At 41.8% G+C, this 18,093-nt stretch overlaps 1 protein-coding gene across 1 annotated transcript in view; it reads left to right on the top strand.

Annotated features, from left to right (window-relative positions):
• fng (Fringe glycosyltransferase) overlaps positions 1-18,093 on the top strand; it is a 380,064-nt gene that overhangs the window by 162,451 nt on the left and 199,520 nt on the right. Inside the window, exon 4 of the mRNA XM_065230528.1 lies at positions 9,826-9,928. Within this exon, the coding sequence (XP_065086600.1) occupies positions 9,826-9,928 (103 nt within the window). The remainder of the gene's footprint in view (positions 1-9,825; positions 9,929-18,093) is intronic.

Genomic DNA, 18,093 nt, shown 5'->3' on the forward strand with positions numbered 1-18,093 from the left:
GTGTTTTAGTTCCGAGATTCACCGCTTGGTGCCAGTGTCCATTTCGGAAAAGTAGAATATCTTCAGAATAAGTTGAGCTAAGGATTTTGAATTTTCTACAAAGATGTCCATCTTACGATCAAAATTATAGTACATTCAATGATTCGATTTTATACCCAAACAATTTCACCCAACCAGCAGTCCCTGTACTAAGTAGGATTTAACGAGGTCAACGTCGATACGATCGCCTTCATCCATGGAGCCATAAACTACCGATTGATGACCCCACATCGTCGGAACTTCACGGAATTCCCTTTCATTTAGTCGAATTAACGACGCACCCCGGTTTAAGTGTCTCCTAAAGTTTCCACGACCCACGAGTTTCGTCTATTTCTATTGATTTCCTAGGAAAGAGGAAGGCCTGACCATTAACCACCGACGACCGACCGGTGTAAAATACGTCATTGCCCCGGTCGATCGAGTTATCAAAACCTTCCAATCGATCATCATGTTTGCCTGAGAAACGACTTGAAGCACGGGAGACAATACGACGGAGGTAAGTCATTAATCAAGTCTCTGCCATTCCACACCGAGTTGGGTCGAAAGGAAGGAAGAAAAACATGCAGTAGTGCTGTACCTACCACACGAACATCGATTTTTATTTGATTTTAATAAGTAAGAAAGAAGGCAGATGTCAACAGCAGCAACAACAACAACAACAGACAATAACGACCGAAGTGACGAACCCTCGCCGGTGACGGGGGTTCGTCGCTTGTTGTTTTGTTTTATGTTTATTTGCTTTATGCTCATTTTATTTGATTGTCGCATCGCTTGCGGTTTGTGTGTAATGGAAGTTTTCGTCGTCGGGGAGGAAGTTCCGATGTTAGCCCAAAGTCCGAAGCTTCCAATGGTTCTCCCGTAATGATTTATCTTTTTCTAAGAAGAGATCGTAACATATTTTGGAAGGCTTTTATTACAGTAACCTTTTGGGAGGAATGGATGGTTCGACGATGGTAGAAAAGACGCGTAGATTTCTCAATAGAATCAGGTAGAACATACTGGGCGCTAGATAGATGACCGCAGAATCGATAAATTTTAATTGAATTTTTACGATGTTTGATTCCGAAATGGAGTGAGGTGCGTTTAGTGGTGCGGAATGTGGTTGAAGCTAGTTTTGTTTGTGTCACTTGTAGGCATTAATCGGTTTCATCATCTTCTTGGGATCACTTGTCAAGAGTAGATTTGAACTTGCAGACCATTCGATTTCGATTGGAAAAAAAGTGCGTTTAGTAGTCGAATCTTTGAAGATGAGCCATCATGAGGAGCGTTCAGTAGTCTTATTTTTTATTCGACTCCGTAATGTTATTGGGCTTACACAACGTTTTGGTTAAATAATGCAACAATAGTCAATTTTGTTTAGGCATGAGACCCCAAAAGGTGCGTTTAGTAGTCCAAAGATTGGTTGATAATGCTTGTGTTGAAGTTAAGCTGTTAAGCTTGAATCTAATAATGGACCAAAATGAAAAATTCTACGACTCGATCCCACCGACCAGAGCTGTAAAGCTGCCACCAACCGTGAGGAAGTGTCATTAATTTACTCCTTCAAATGTCCGATCCGAACATGTTCTTCTGCCAAATTTACGACTTCTTTCGGCCAATAGTTGCTGATCAATCGAATTTGAATTTTTGGTACGTTGTAGAAATCGAAATAAAACCAAATTATGGCACATCGTTCCATGGGGCCAATAACGGCTGACGGTTCGTAATTTATTCGCGCTAGGCTACGGAGGCTAACCCGAAACAGCGCGACTCTCACACCTTGGCCCATCGTTTCGGCAATTTTCCGCTATCGATTCGCGGTTCGCTTCGCTTCGTTTTGATAATACTCTTCTTCCTTCGCAATTCAAAAATGTCGGTTCATTAGTGACCGAATCAAGGCACCTTCCGAACATGCATTTCTGGCCCGCGAACATCAACATCATTATAAAATTGTCCAAATTGTTGACAGATCCATCCCCCTCTTCGCGTGGTCGTCTTCGTCGTCGTCCCATTCCAGATCATCAATCACACCGATCGGAACAATAATCAAATTTTTGGCCGCCGTTGACATTTTTACGATCCCTCTAATCCGAAGACCAGGACCATCTTTTGGCCTCTAAACACGGCAGATTCGCGCGATTTCAGCGCTGACAAATCTGAGAAGAAGAAAGATGTAAATAAATAACCCAACTCCCCTCGCGGCCCTTCTCCAATCTTGACTGAAATTGACGACTGGTGCTTCGATTCCACACAATTCGAGCGAAAAGAAGTTCACAAAAAACAGGTTCGGATCGCGCGGCGGCAGAAGGCACACTAGGGTGCTTCATTCTGAAAAAAGTGATGAATTTCTGATGGGCCACCCTCCAGTTCGATTCATAGCCCCAAAATATGAACCTGTGCAAAAATTGGTAAAGATTGATGAAGGTTTAGAGGTCGCGCCAATGATTTGAAATTTGTATGGGAATTACTATGGAAGAATTTAAAAAATCGCTTATATCGCTATAACTTTGCTTCTACTCGTCCAAATGTCGAAAAAATTTAGTATGTTATTGCTATGGCAATAAACAAAAAGCCTACAGTTGCTACGCTCAGTTTTGCAGCGTATCAAGAATTATAAAAATGTGAAAAAATGGCAAAATAGGGTAAATTGACAGATGAATATGTACAAGGCAACAACGCCAATTTCATCGCAACAACAACAGGCTTGTTGATCATTGTCATGACAACCACATATTTTTTTTTTTTCAACGTTTGGACAACTACAACCAAAGTTAGAGCAATGTAAACGAAAATCAATAATTTCCCATACTAATTCACCAAAATCTCCATACAAAATCCAAATCATTGGCGCGACCTCTAAACCTTCATCAATCTTTACCATTTTTTGCACAGGTTCATATTTTGGGGCTATGAATCGAACTGGAGGGTGGCCTATCAAAAATTCATCACTTTTTTCAAAATGAAACACCCTAAGGCACACGTGATTTTTTTTTTCGGGATTCTCAACCATTTGACCATTTGCGGAATTTCACATCATTAGGAGGTATTCTGGATCAGAATTCGCTAACAAGCTGAAATTTATTTAGATTGAAAGGCCTTTTTTTTTGTTGGTTGGGCTGGCAGCGAAAGCTTCTGGGGTTGAGCAGTCTAATTAGATATGATTTTTGGTTTTCACAGTGGTCTCCGCGGCAGGCATGGGAAGCGTGGGATTTCTCGAGTGGTTCGCGGAATTGGGGACAAACAGTCGAGAAATGGGAAATTGTGTGAACAAAGCTTCGAACAGGAACCGTGAAATGTGCGTTAGGATGAATCACTGACAGGAAGAATCGTATACATAGGTTTGAGTTCACCTCATAGAGCTGCCAAATTTGAAGTTCTGCATTACAAACTGATGGATTTAAAACTTTATAGGTCATTCAAAAGTCGTATCTCGCCTTATTATGGAAATATTTAGGTTTTTAGAGGTACGAATGGACACTAGTGCCGCCAAGCGGTGAATTTTTGTATCACAATGTTAAACGATTGATTCTGTTACAACTTTGTAGAACATTCTAAAATCATAGCTAGCCGTGTTTTGGAGAAATTTCGATTTTCAGTAGGTCAAATGGACACTAGTGACACCAAGCGGTAGCTTTAGGCACTACAATGTTGACCAATGAAATGTATTATCGAATGCACCGAAATTCGGACACTTTGTTCATAAATTCGGACACTTTTAAATCTTGATTATCAAGGCCAAATATCATCCAAATGCTGCGTAAATTTTATGATGATCCTATGTTCATCTGACATAAATATTATGTTGCCAAGTGGACGTTATACTTAATTGAAAATTAAATGTCCGGATTTAAGTACTGTCCGGTATTCGATGAATTATGATATACAACTTTGTAGACAATTTGAAAACCCTGTCTTATCTGCTTCTGGAGATATTTGGACTATTAGTAGATCAAATGGACACTACAGACACCTAGCGGTAGATTCCAGCTTCACAAAATTGGATGAAGGAACGATGTATATGGACGACGAAACCGACTCGCAATTTTGTCAAAAGTCGAATTGCTCACAACATGATTAAAATTTTGAGGAGTATACCAATAGACTGAGTAAGACTCTCTAGATTTTAGGTCATACGCGAGAAGTTTTTCCAGAAAAATCTTGGAAAATTCAACTTTTCAGCAAATTCACTATTGGTAAAATTTTGTCGAATTCAACTGAGTTTTGAGTCGGTTTCATCGTCCGTGTACTACAACTTTGAACACTCGAAAATGCTGTACCATCTTGTTCTAAAGATATTCGAGTTTTCAACAGACCAAGTCGACACTAGCGCGAGTGAATGTCCTAACTAATTGGACTGGAAACTTCGTAGACCAAACGAAATTCCTTTTTCATCTTGCTCTGGAGATATTCGGCTTTTCAGTAGATCCAGTTGGACACTAGCGCCGCCAAGTGGTAAATTTCTGCACTAAAATTGCGATAGAGTGACACACAACTGATGTAGTTACAGCTTTGCAAAACTTTCGAAAGCTTCATATAATATTTTCCAAAATCTCGAGCTTAGACCGCTTACCTTTTCGATATTATTAGATGTCCTTTGACCTGATGGCCAAGAGTTGCAGACCAGTTATAGGCCAAATAAAACATATCGATGTGACGTTTCGTGGAACAATTTATTGAAAATTAACAGAGACGCCATTCTGAAAAAAAATCAACATCCAAAATGCAAAGTCTTATGCTAATCGGAGAGGGTCTGCTCTGCAGTTTTGCATTACAATATTGATCACTAGATGGCGTTGGGGGTGCTCAGAATTCATGAACGACATAGACAAATGGTGCAGTTACAACTTTGTAGAACATCCGAAAGTCCCGAAGATATACAGCTTTTTAGCCTTCTTGATCAGACACTAGCACCGCCTAGCGGTAGATTGTGGTATTATTTAGCTAATGTGTGTTTGATGTGACTTTCTGTGTTTACACGGTCGTTGAGACCGACTCAAACTAGAGCCGAGTTGACACAATTTTAGCAAAAGTGGATTTACTCAAAAGCGAGTTGAATTTTCCGGGAAAAATTCGTGCAGTCTAGGACTATACTAATAGACTGAGTGAAACCTCTATCGATTTTCCGACTCCATATTCGAGTAGTTTTTTTTTCCAGAAAAAGCCCGAAAAATTCGACTCATTTTTGAGTAAATCCACTTGTGATGAATCTCCAGGATTTCAATACGAGCTGGATGTATTCTGCTGGTAGCTCTAAACCACTTTATATGGGGACTACGACCTAAGTCCTGAAATATCCAATTGTGGATCCAAAGGGTTTTCAAGACCTGTTTCGATGGATTTGACGTGAACTTTAGAATAATTTTGGTGAATTTCCAGAGATTCAACAAAAGTTGGAAGATGTTTGGTGGAAGGTCTGGAGACCATTATTTATGGACTTGAAGAGTTTTCGATTTCTAGATTATTGGGGATAGATTCAGACGGATTTTGATGATTTTTATAGGGTCTGTACTGGTGATGGAAGAATTCTGGAAGTAGTTCTGGAGAAGATAATTTCCATTGCAAGTTCTATCATAATTGTAAAGCATTCTACAAGTCTAAATCATGGTCTACAGAACCCTCACCCAAATTGTTACTTAGGTTGTGGACTAAGATCAGGTGCTGTGTTCAAGAAACAGGTCTTGGATGGATTATAGGGGTAGCTCTGGAGAGCAGTATACGGCTACTTAGATCAGGCTAATATCCAACTAAAGTTTTCCGATGCCAGTTTTGAGAGAATCAGAATTGGGTCCGGAACAATTTTGGTGGAATTCAAGAGTTTCAACAGCATTTGTAACGATTTTACGAGTAGTTCTGGTGAATAATATGTGGACTACGATCATTAATGATATTTAATGGTCGGTCAAAAGGGTTTCCCACGCGAGCTTTGGAAATGGGTTCAGGATTTGTTCACAACTTAAAAGGATCTAGTGGGTAGCCCTGGAAGATGCGCTAACGGAACGTCAACAATAGTCTTGTGATATTCGAGGGTTGTTCTAAGGTGTTTCTGAGGTCGAGACCATTGGACCTGGCGTCGGAACACTATGATGAACTTTCAGCTCTTGTACGGGACATGTAAGGACGTTGGGGAGCTCTGAAAAACAATGATCACAAGTCCTAAATACTCAAGTAAATGATCTGGTGATATTTAACGGGAAGTCAGGTAGAGCGGAATTCAGAAAAAAGGTCCAAAAGAATTCGGGGTTCCGATGATAATGGAATACTTTTGGACGGCATTTTCGGACATTATGAGCGAGTTCAGGGTCTTAAAATTCGTTCAAAAATAGCTACAGATCAAACCTATAACCTCTGTAGATTCTTTCGCTCAGAGCATGATTCGGTTTTAGGTTTGTGGTTGTATGGATAATGGACATAGAGCCTTCAAGGAGGTTCCTGCGGTGATCGTCGGAAGTAATTTGAGGGTGGAGCTTGAGGACTTCAAAACGGTAGGTCCAATGAACTTCCACGTATAACCAGGACTGAATCTTGTTAAAATGTCCATCCATTACAGACATCTGGTTAACTTCGTTAAGAGTTCTTCAGAACGTCTAGAACAGCTCCGGATCGAGTCCAGAAGCTTTCTGGAGTGCAAACAGTGGGCATACAGTTCAATAAGCTTTGAACACTGGATGTGAAAAGCCCCAGATCAGGTTATAGAGCATAAGACACTTAACAAACTAATTCGAAGTACGAGTTCAAAATATTCAGAGTTTTATGTTTGGTCGTTGTACGTTAGCTTAGTATGGTTCCAGAAGTCTGACAGATTACAGAGTGAAGTTCGAAGGTTTTTCAGAATCTTAATACAAAGGATTTGAAGGAATGTCCGAATTCCACGGAACTTTGGAGTGAAATTCAATGTTCTACTTGTATCTAGATCTTCCTGAAAGCCCTCCAGACCTACATCCATTGAGGACCTCAGGAGTAAGTCCAGAGGACTTCGGAAGTGTCGAAGTTCAATGAATTTTCAGTACTGTGAAAAGCTCTAGGGAGAGTTAAACCAGGACACTACGAGAACGGTTCTAATGAATGAACTCAAATGATACTGAGTTCAAGTTCGATCTATGGTCGTTAGCTCAGCATTATTTCGAATGCAGAATGGAATTCTGAGGATTTTGGAAGGTCCATGGCATTTTTGAGCGACATTTCAGAGCACTTTGGAACTTTTCACCTTGTCTCTAGGTCACCTTGAAATGAGGCTCAAAGCTCTCCTAAAGTGACCCGGTTTTGTCCTAAAAGCTCTGCAGAATTAAACCCATTGAAGGCTTCGAGAGTGCCTACCGTGGGTACTTCGATTACAGTTATCTACGACTTAGCAATCAGATTTGATGGGATTTGAAGACTGTCGGTGGGGATCTCTAGGGTGGGTTCTGGAAACTTCTTGGGTGAAGCCAGAACACTTCGAGGACGGGTTCAATAAACGAGTTCAAGGACAAAAGGTCGAAGGACAAAAGGTCGAAGGACAAAAGGTCGAAGGACAAAAGGTCGAAGGACAAAAGGTCGTAGGACAAAAGGTCGAAGGACAAAAGGTCGTAGGACAAAAGGTTGAAGGACAAAAGTAGGAAGGACAAAAGGTCGAAGAATCAAAGGTTAAAATGATAAAAGGTCTAAGGGACAAAACGTCGAATAGACAAATTGATTCAGGGTCAAAAGGTCGAATTGAACTTGAGAGACATAAGGTCGAAGGGACATAACATCGAATGGACAAAAAGGACTAAGGGTCGAATTTCACCTTAAAGAACAAAAGTACGAATGGAAAAAAGGTCGAATGGAAAAAAAAGGTCGAACGGAAAAAAGGTCGAATGGAAAAAAGGTTGAATGGGAAAAAGGTCGAAATGGATAAACTGGTCAAATTGTTGAAATATAGAATATATTCAAATCATGAGCAGTTCTTTGGGAGAATTTGCATAGTAGTTTATTTTTTATTTTTTTAAAACTCTAAGCGAAAATGTTCTAAAATATATTTTGTCAATTTTGATGATGGTTTTTGGACCTTTTATTAACTTTCATTTTTTGTCCATTACGACCTTTTGTCCATTCGACATTTTCCAATCGACTTTTTGTTCTTTCGACCCTCTGTTCCTCTAAGTAAAATTTGACCGTATGTCCCTCTAAGTTCAATTCGACCTTTTGTCTTTCGACCTTTTGTCATAGATTCCTCTCTAGACTTGACCCGCAAAGTTCATTTTTCTTTCTAAAAAAAAACGAAGTCATGTAGACTTGCTAGGAAAGTCGTCTGGACATGCCAATTGGCAAAACATGTCTGCAACTTCAAAGAACTCTGAGTACAAATTTGGAGAGCGTTCTGAGTTTTGGGTATTAAACCAGCTTTGCTTCGGAACAAATGTAAGCGACTGCAAAGTGAAATTCATAGGATTTTGAAGGTGGATCTACTTTGAGATTCTACAGGGGTCTAAGACGGGTTCAAAACAACAAGGTTGATCACAAGGACGTAGTTTAAAAGTTCGTAAGTGCACTGGTCAAGGTCATCTGAGCTTACCTTTGAGTTTGGGGTCGGCTTGATTTGCTCGACCTTCTGTCCATTCGACCTTTTGTCCCTCTAAGTTCAATTCGACCTCATGTCCACTCGACATTTTGTTCAGTTGACCTTTAGTCCATTCGTCCTTTTGTCCATTCAACCTTTTGTCTTCGACCTTTTTCATAGATTCCTCTCAAGGGTTTCCGTGCAGACTTTGCCTCCGAGTTCATTTTTCTTTGACTTAAAAAGTCATGTAGACTTGTTAGGAAAGTCGTCTGGTTCTGGACATGCCAATTGGCAAAACATGTCGGCAACTTCAAGAGACTCTGAGAACAAATTCGGAGAGCGTTCTGAGTTTTGGGTATTAGACCAGCTTTGCTTCGGAACAAATGCAAGCGACTGCAAAGTGAAATTCATAGGATTTCCAAGGCGGATATACTCTGTAGATTTTACAGGGGTCTAAGATGGGTTCAAAACAACATGGTTGAAGCCAAATACTTGGCTTCAAAGTTCGTAAGTGCTGTACTCTTATTCTAGAAGCCCTCCGGACGCACATTTAAGGTAGATTTAAAAGCAGGGTCAACTTGATTTGCTCTATGGGCTTGAAACTTTCACTCTTTGGAGAAATTTCACTCAGGCCGAGTAAAGTGAGTAGCCGAAGCTTGAGCGAAACTAAGTAAACGTCCTAGTATCAATTTGAGTTTTATGAGTGTTCTGTAGACCATATTTAAGACATGTAGATTTCTTTAAAACCTCTATAAAACTTGCAATGTTACTTGGGCGGAACTCAAGTTTGATTCAGATTGAAATTAGTCTTCCACCGTGATTTCTTCAGATTTCAACATAAAGACCACAATAAACCATTGAACTTGTAATCTCGCCGCCCAAAATGAAACAATGTTGAGCTACTATTTCACTTTCCACAAAACCAAAAACCGAGCCATAAATTTCTGACCAATTTACTGTGAAGAACTCCCCGTTTTCTCCTCCCATCTAACCTTCGATTTCACAGCTTTTACTGCACTGACTGTTCTTAATTAACCGTCCAACTCTCCCTTCCCCCAGTCCACTTCTTCCCCTTATCTCCTCCTTACCTTACCTCCCATTCAGCCATTCCTTGAATATTGTGCCTTCTTCCCAACAATGCCACTGAAAATCCGAAGCGACAGCGGTTGCGATATGAAAATATTTCGAACATTTTGATTAGCCGGACTGCGGCCCGTTTCCCCGGATTTTCGGTTTTGAGTTTGGCAATTCTCTGCATTGACCCTTACATTATTTATTTTTTTTTCCAGACGGTCACATGGTCAACACCAACTGCTCGCAAGGACACTTTCGGAAAGCGCTCTGCTGCAAGATGGGAAAGGAGTTCGAGTTCTTTCTCGACAGTGCCAAAAGGTAAGTCGGTTCGGTTTTCATCGCCTTGATGTTTGAGCTACAGATTAAATGTAAAAGAAATTGAAGTGTGCAGGCGAATTGCAATGCTGATTTTTGATTTCCTAAGTAGATTTTAAATGTATGTGATTTGGAAACCGACCAGCAAAGTGATGATTTCAGACGGGGGCGAAAATAGTTCGCCCCCAGCCTAGTGCCAAATTGATTGCGTTCAATTAACTCGGCGGAAACGGTAATCGTTTCGTTGGAAAATATTACTCACTCCACTCGGGTTGCTACCGACGAGAGACGACGATCCACAAACGCCAATCGGGTGCCATAAATTCTAATTACTCCCAGACCTTGCCATTAATCGCCATGGCTAATCTGTGGCACCCTCCCCCTCCAGCCGTGACTTCACCATTTTTAATTAACTCCAAAGTCTCCTCCGAGCCATTTTTCTCACACGGCAGCCCTCGTAAATAGATTGTGTGCTACAGTTACAGAAAATTGACCATCATTATTCGCCGCAAATGCAGTAGCAGCAGCAGCAGCAGCCTGCAACCGAAGCAAATTTGCATTAAGACTTACAACCGTTTGCAATGTAAAAATTACCCACGTACGCGTACGTCGGCCGGTTCGTCGCGATCTCCGCGATCACAGCGACAGCTCCCCAGACCCGGTAGTTTGTTCAAATATTTTATTATTCTTGAGATTGGATTTAATTAAATCCTTTCCGTCCCGGTCCGACAGTGTCCAGCCGCGTTATCGACCCTACCGGTTTCTGTTACGCGACCCAAGCCCGGTCGTTGTTGGTGGAAAAAACTGTATCGAACGTGGTGAAAAATATGCTTCCATTTCGATATCTGGACATTTATTGATATTGCACTCTGCGTCGCGAGCGCGCTCGCCCGGTTGCCCGCGTTCTTCTGCCGGCTCTGGCTCTCCATATCGGTGGTGCGGAGATGGAAGGTCGTAAAAGCAGCTACTCTCCTACGGTCGGTTCTCCGGCACGGACAGTTTATGCCTTTCTAATTCTTAAATTTACAGACTTGCCCTGCTGATTGAGGAAAATGTGTATCACTTGAAACGGGATGACTGTGTTTCGGAGCATTTTACGACGAATCGAATTGGTTGGTGACTGCATATGGCGATGTGAACTCATTTTGGCTGCAAACGCCGTCTAGTGGAAACATTTTTTTAGGAAGGGTTCAATACCTTACCTTCTGAACAACTTTACAGAAAACTGCAACTCGATATCTAATCAAAGTGACTATATTAAATTTCTTGGAGGTTAAAGAGAAGTACAACCTGCTTGGTTGGTGGTCTAACAGTAACTAACATTTATTTTCTGAGAGAATACAAATTAATAATAGCATGGCTTGCTTCAATGTCGTTCTTGTTTCTACTTCAACACTCCTTCTCAAGGACGATGTTCTGCAAGCCAATCTCCTCCCGTATCTTCTGCAGCTTAATTCGGCCTAGTGGTTTTGTCAGCGCATCCGCTAACATCTCCTCTGATGGACAATACACGATGTTGAGAACTTCTGATCCGTACAAATCCCGGACAAAGTTATACCTGGTATCGATGTGCTTTGTTCGTCTCGTCACTCCTTCGGCACTCAGCATACTGATACAGCTTTGGTTGTCTTCGTAGACGGTCACGGGTTGCTGAAAATCCTCGCCTAGTCCTCGCATTAACTTGAGCAGCCAGAGAAGCTCTGTGGTGGCCTTCGCAAGTACGACATATTCCGCTTCGGTTGAAGACAAGGTCACGCACTTCTGCTTGCGAGCTGTCCAGCTAATTACTCCTCCGCCAAGCTTGAACAGAAATCCAGAATTGGACTTTCCATTCGTACGGTCGCCCGCCCAGTCAGCGTCAGCGTATCCTTCAAGATTGCCTCTTCCTCCCAGTCGTAGCTTTAGTCCAGCAGTACCCTTCAAATACCGCAGGGCTCCTTTCGCTTCCGTCCAGTCACGTTCCGTTGGTTTGCTGACTTTGCGTCCAAGGATGGACGCCGTGATCGCTAAATCGGGTCGTGTGCAAACAGCAACGTAGAGCAAAGCTCCCACAAGGCTCTGGTATTTGTCGATGGGCAACATTTCCTCCTCCTTTTGCTCTATGGTGATGAACCCGGGGTCCATCGGAATCAGTGACGATTTTGCTTGTTCCATCCCAAACGTGGTCAGCATCTTCGAAATGTACGTGTCTTGACACAATAGGAAACTTCCATCAGCATCACGTTCAACACGAATCCCAAGGTAGTTGCTTACATCACCCAGACACGAAATCTTGAATTTCTGCTGCAGGTGCTTCCGTACTGATTCGTACTCCTATAACATATCATCCACATACAGTAGGATGAAGGACAACTCACGGCCGGTCTTTACGAATAGACAGCTATCGGCTTCCGTTGCTTCGTACCCCAGCTTCTTCAGAACGTCGGTAATGGTCTTGTTCCAAACCCTTTCTGCTTGCTTCAGGCCGTACAAGCTCCTCCTCAAATGGCATACATCCGTTGGACTTCCGGTTTCGTACCCTGGTGGCTGACGCATGTAAATTGTCTCCGAAATTTCTCCATACAGATACGCCGTCTTGATGTCGACATGCTTCACCTGCATCTTTCGGCGTGCTGCTACCGACAGGAGCGCCCGGAACGTGGCGTGTTTTGCAACCGGCGCGTAGACCTCGTCGTAGTCAGTACCAAATTTTTGGCTGTACCCTTGAGCGACAAGTTGGGCCTTGTATCTTGCTACATTCCCGTCTTCATCCAGCTTCTTCTTGAAAATCCACCGGCAGCCTACTGATTTCCGATTGGTGGGAAGGCTGACGATATCCCATGTGGAGTTTTCCTGCAGCGACGTATACTCCTCGTCCATCGCTTTCTTCCAGTTTTCACGCTCTGCACCCGACAGTGCTTCTGCTAGCGTCGTCGGCTCGAACGATTGCTGACTCATCAGCTTGCTGGTTTTAGTGAATCGATTCGGCAGTACCCCTTTGGTTGACCGACTTGAGGCACGTATCGGGATAAACGTGGACAATGGATCTCTCGGTGCGTTGAGGGGACGTTCATCGGCATTGTGCTGCTCGGTGAGCGTAGCGTCCTCGTATGATTCGTTGGATGTATCGTATTGATCCTCTTCCGCTTCGAATTCCGACACAAGTTCTTCCTCATCTTGGCTCACCGAGAACGTCCCCTGCAACGATAGGAAAATTATTAGTTTTTGAATTGTCGGTCAACGGGAAGTCAATGTTACTTCCATTGTCATCTTCTTCGTCCTGGAAGCTGCATGTCGGCAAAAATCGAGCATCTCTGTTATTGATAATGTGTCCAGTGCTTCTGTCCAGGAATCGGTACGCTTTTTGTTGTACCGAATAACCAACGAAAGTCAACTTCGTCCGGTTGTGCTTCGGGATCCACACATAAGCGTCTGCACCAAAAACTTGAAGGTGACCCAGGTCCGGTTTTTCTCCCCACCATGCTTCGTAAGGTGTGGTCTTCAATGACCTGGTCGGAAGTCGATTTTGAAGATAGTTCGATGTGTTCATAGCCTCCGCCCAGTACCTCGGAAGCCTTGCATCCAGCAGCATACACCGCGCCATTTCGTTCAAAGAGCAGTTCTTGCGTTCTGCTGTCCCGTTCTGTTGCGGGGTGTGTGGAGTAGTGACCTGCTACCTGATTCCTTCTTTCTTGAATAAAAACTCTCCAGTGACCTGTTCTTGAACTCACCACCATTGTCGGAACGCACAATCTTCGGCGGTCGGCCAAACGTCGGCTTCACTTCCATCACAAAATCTCTCAGCATCCGATTTCTCCCGCAGGAAAAACACATTTGTGTAGCGAGAATAATCGTCGGTGACGGTGAGATAGTACCGACATCCTCCTGGTGTGACATTCTTCATCGGACCACACACGTCCACGTGGATGAGGTCCAAAGGCTCTTTCGATCGTTTCTTAGACTTCTTCGGAAACGGAAGTCTCGCCAATTTTCCTTTTTGGCAGCACTCGTAAACAGACCGTATACCACAGTCTTCGATTTTCATTCCGGTTACTAGCTCCTTTTTCACCAGCTCCTGGACAGCATCTTTATCTCGGTGATCCATCTTCCTGTGCCACACGTGTTGGCAGTTTTGCGTGTGCGATTTCACCCCGGTCTTCAAAGCGTTGTGGGCGTTTTTTATGACGTACAAACCACTGCTGCAACTTGCGCTCCTTTCATGATTCTGCAGTTTTCGGTGTCGAAAATCACCTTTCCGCTTTTCGCTTGCGCACCGAGATCAGATTCGTCTCTAGATTCGGTACAAACAGGGTATCTGAAAGCGTAATTGTTGTAGCTACCATGTTTCGTCACTTCGTCGACCAGCTTGGTTTGCACGAGCTCCAGCGTCAATTCAGCGTCCGCCCGACTCTCCAACGCGGTCGTCAGCGTGTTGAACGATTTAGGTAGACTACTGAGCACCAACGCAACCTGCAGCTTTTCGTCCAGCTTCAATCCTGACACGGAAAGACGTTCGAAAACTTCCTCCATTTCATTCACGTGCTTCTCCATGTCCTCGCCTTCACAGTACCGTTTGGAAATCAAGTTCCGCAGATACGATACCTTCGATGTCAACGTCGGCTTCTCGAAATGGTCCTTCAGCTTGTCCCACGCTTCACGAGCCGTTTTCGTCTGCTTGATGAGGCCATGCCGGTTTGTCTCCATCAAAAGACCAATTGTCGCTCGTGCACGCTGGTCCCCAGAGTTCCAGGCTTCGATAGCGGCCGCATTTCCCGGGTCACGTTCCGTCGCAGCTCGTGCCTCTGGTCTTGCCCCGGTGACGTATTTCCATAGATCTTCACGAATCAGCAACAGTTCGGTGCTGAACTTCGGGACTTGAATTTTCTCCATTTTACCTGGCTTCAATGAAAATTTTCTTCCGTTGTTGATCCGTTTCTTGGCAACCACCCAAGCACTGGGCCCATAACCTCTTGGAGGTTAAAGAGAAGTACAACCTGCTTGGTTGGTGGTCTAACAGTAACTAACATTTATTTTAATAATAGTATGGCTTGCTTCAATGTCGTTCTTGTTTCTACTTCAACAAAATTATCTTCTAAGACGCTGCCATCTGGTGGCGAATTTTCAAATTAAAGAGGTTCTTAAATTGGCAGTAATCCACCATTTATGGCATAATTCAGGATAGACATAGGAGATATGGCCGGAACAAGTTGTGAAAAAAACGATGGTCGCATAGAACGTTTTTGAATATTTTTGGAATCGGTCAACTGGTTCCGAAGATATGGCCGGAACATTTTCCGGTTTGTATGGGCCATGAGACTAAATCGGATCTGCAACGAATAAACCCCATCATGTGGCACATCAAATGCAATGAGAATTCATAAACCAGTTCAATTGTAGTTGGTTGAAGTGCCCAAGACCACACTGGTCACATTTTGACACGTTCCGGGTACCTTCGGGGAAGTGGTCAGTTTCTGTCTAGGGTTAAAATTCATTATGCGATACCTCAAATCACTTGAGAATTCATCTGTCATATCACATCATATGAGCACTTTTGTAGGAATTTATATTAGTAAGAAGGGTTAGATCTCACCATAAGTTGATTAACTCACGTTTTTATTGAAATACCAGGGACATCCTGGTAATCAATTTTCATTAATTGCACCAACTCCATGAAAACTAGTTCGATTTCCGGAAATTCGGACACTTAGTCCATAAATCTGGACTCATTTTAAGTTGATTATTGAGACCAAGTATGATTCAAATGCCAAGTAAATTTTATAATGATCCTATGTCGTGTATGTTTATTTAATATAATTATTAAGTTCAAAGACTGTCCGGTATTCGGTACAATACGGCATACATTTTCACTAAAGCAAGCCCATACCGACCAGAAAATCATTCCCGGGAAATTTACTCTTTCATAGCAAAACGATATAGTGGATCCCAGAATTTCGTAAAAATTTGTAGTATTGTTCCTTATCGCAAAGTATTAGACCATTTCCATGTTAGGGTGGCCCAAAAAATATTTTTTTTTAAATGACTTTTTTCAAAAATGTATAGCTTTTGAACCACTGGGTCGGTTTCAAAGATCAAAATATCATATGAAAGGTAATTATTTTTTAGGAAAAATAAGAATATATTGAAAAATGGCCACTAGACTACCATGCATCTCTATTTATTTATAGTGACTGTAACATGATAGAGACGCATGGTAGTCTAGTCGCAGTTTCGAGTATTGAGCGAAAACCCAAAGCTTAATAGCTTTAAAAGAAATACATAGGGTATATGTCCCTAACCTAACCTAACCTAACCTAACCTAACCTAACCTAACCTGGCGGTCTAATATAAAGGCTTCAATTACATTTTATGCCGTATCTTATGTAATAATTGAGCTGCAGTCGATATTTCACTGTGAACATGTAATCTTAGATATTCTTATTATTTGGATATTGATTAGGCACGACTAAAAATTGTTTAATCTCACCAATTTAACATGAAAACATTTCAGGTACGTCGATGTAATGTCGGTCTACTGTACTCCAATTGGGTCTAAAAATGGATGCAACCTCGTCCTATCGAAGATGGACTTCGATCTACAAAGAATCGGCATGTGAAATCACGCTTCTTTTTCACTCCTTAGCATTCATACGTAACCTCCTTGTTGACGTCACTTTTATTTCTAGCGTAATAACTGATGAGGAAGGCTGATCCAGATAACATCAACCACGATGCTTTTAGAATAAAAATAAAAGTCAAATATATCAACTGTCAAGTCAAGTAATAGTAAGCCCAACAATACATTAGCTCCTAAGTATCATTGAAAGATTATCTGTGTGGATTTTCTCTATTCATCCCCACGGCCATGTATGGACACTTCCGCCAATTTTCAACACATATTTCGATAAAAGCAGCTATTATCTAGCATCCAATACTGCAAACACGGCATGAAACTGATGCGTAGCCAAGTTATTAACTAAAGAGAAAGTCGACGAGAAGAATCGATAATTGTGGCGAGATGGACCGTCACACGGTCTAAGCCAGGGAAAAGAGGAGCAGCAAAAAAAAAAAAAATGAATCGATAATTGTTACTTAGGACCTAATGCATTGTTCGGCTTGATAGTTTTTCGTAAAAAATATTTGAATCCCGATCACTCAAATTCACAGAAACGTAAATCACTCATAGAATAAGTAAATGTTTGCTCAAATATGATTAAATGTCACTCAAATACGATTAAATGTCACTCAAATATGAGTGACATTTAATCATATTTGAAAGTTTGAGTGAACGGTACTCAAATATGAATCAGTCTCATTTGCCGTGAAGTTTGTTTTGATAGGAAGATTGACTGCACGCTATTTCTAAACAACCCAAATTTGAGTACGATCTACTCATATCCGTCAAAAGTTGGGCTATCGAAAATTGAGCTAACACGTACGTAGCGCTAAAACCGTTAAATCTTTAAAATTTGCAGTATGTTACAAAACGGTCTATTCATGAAAATATCAGGTTTTGTGATGACCACAGAAGTGTAGATTTTCGTATGTGCAATAATACGGCAAGATCATGGTGCCTAGAAATCAAAAATTGAGAAAATTTCGCTAAACTTTTTCTTTGAAATCAGTCCAGAGTTTTTTTTTTTTCTTTATTAGAGAGATTTTTAGCTATCGGCTAGTTCATCTCCTAATCAGTCCAGAGGATCAAAGGTTAATTTAAAAAAAGGTATTTTTTGAAAAAAAAATCTTTTTGGACCACCCTAACATGGAAATGGTCACCCTAACGACAAAATAAAAAAAAATACGGGTTGAATATTTTGCAATAAGGAAAAAAACTACCAATTTTTACGATATTCTGAGAACCTCTATATCGTTTTGCTATGGAATGGCTGTACTACTATATGAAAAATTTCCAGTGGGAGCTGATGGTAACTTTTTGGAAAGGTCAGAAAAACTTCCAGAGAAGTCAGAAAAAAATTCCAGAGAAAACTGACGACTCTGGCGGAATAATCATCCAGGAATCGTCGTAAGAAATTGCAGGGGCAAGTCAGAAGGATTTTCAGGGAAACTTCGAGGTAGTTTCCAGGAGATATCATAAAAATTGTTCAAAAGAAACTTTCAGAACATGTCTGGAAAAAAAAACAACCCATATGAGATCAGGTGAAGTTCCAGAAATCTTCCGGCGGAAGTCAATA

The sequence above is a fragment of the Ochlerotatus camptorhynchus genome, unplaced genomic scaffold (assembly GCF_037179485.1).
Source record: "Ochlerotatus camptorhynchus isolate MF236.1 unplaced genomic scaffold, CSIRO-AGI_Acam_v1.1 ptg000330l, whole genome shotgun sequence".
Taxonomy (NCBI): Eukaryota; Metazoa; Arthropoda; class Insecta; order Diptera; family Culicidae; genus Ochlerotatus; species Ochlerotatus camptorhynchus.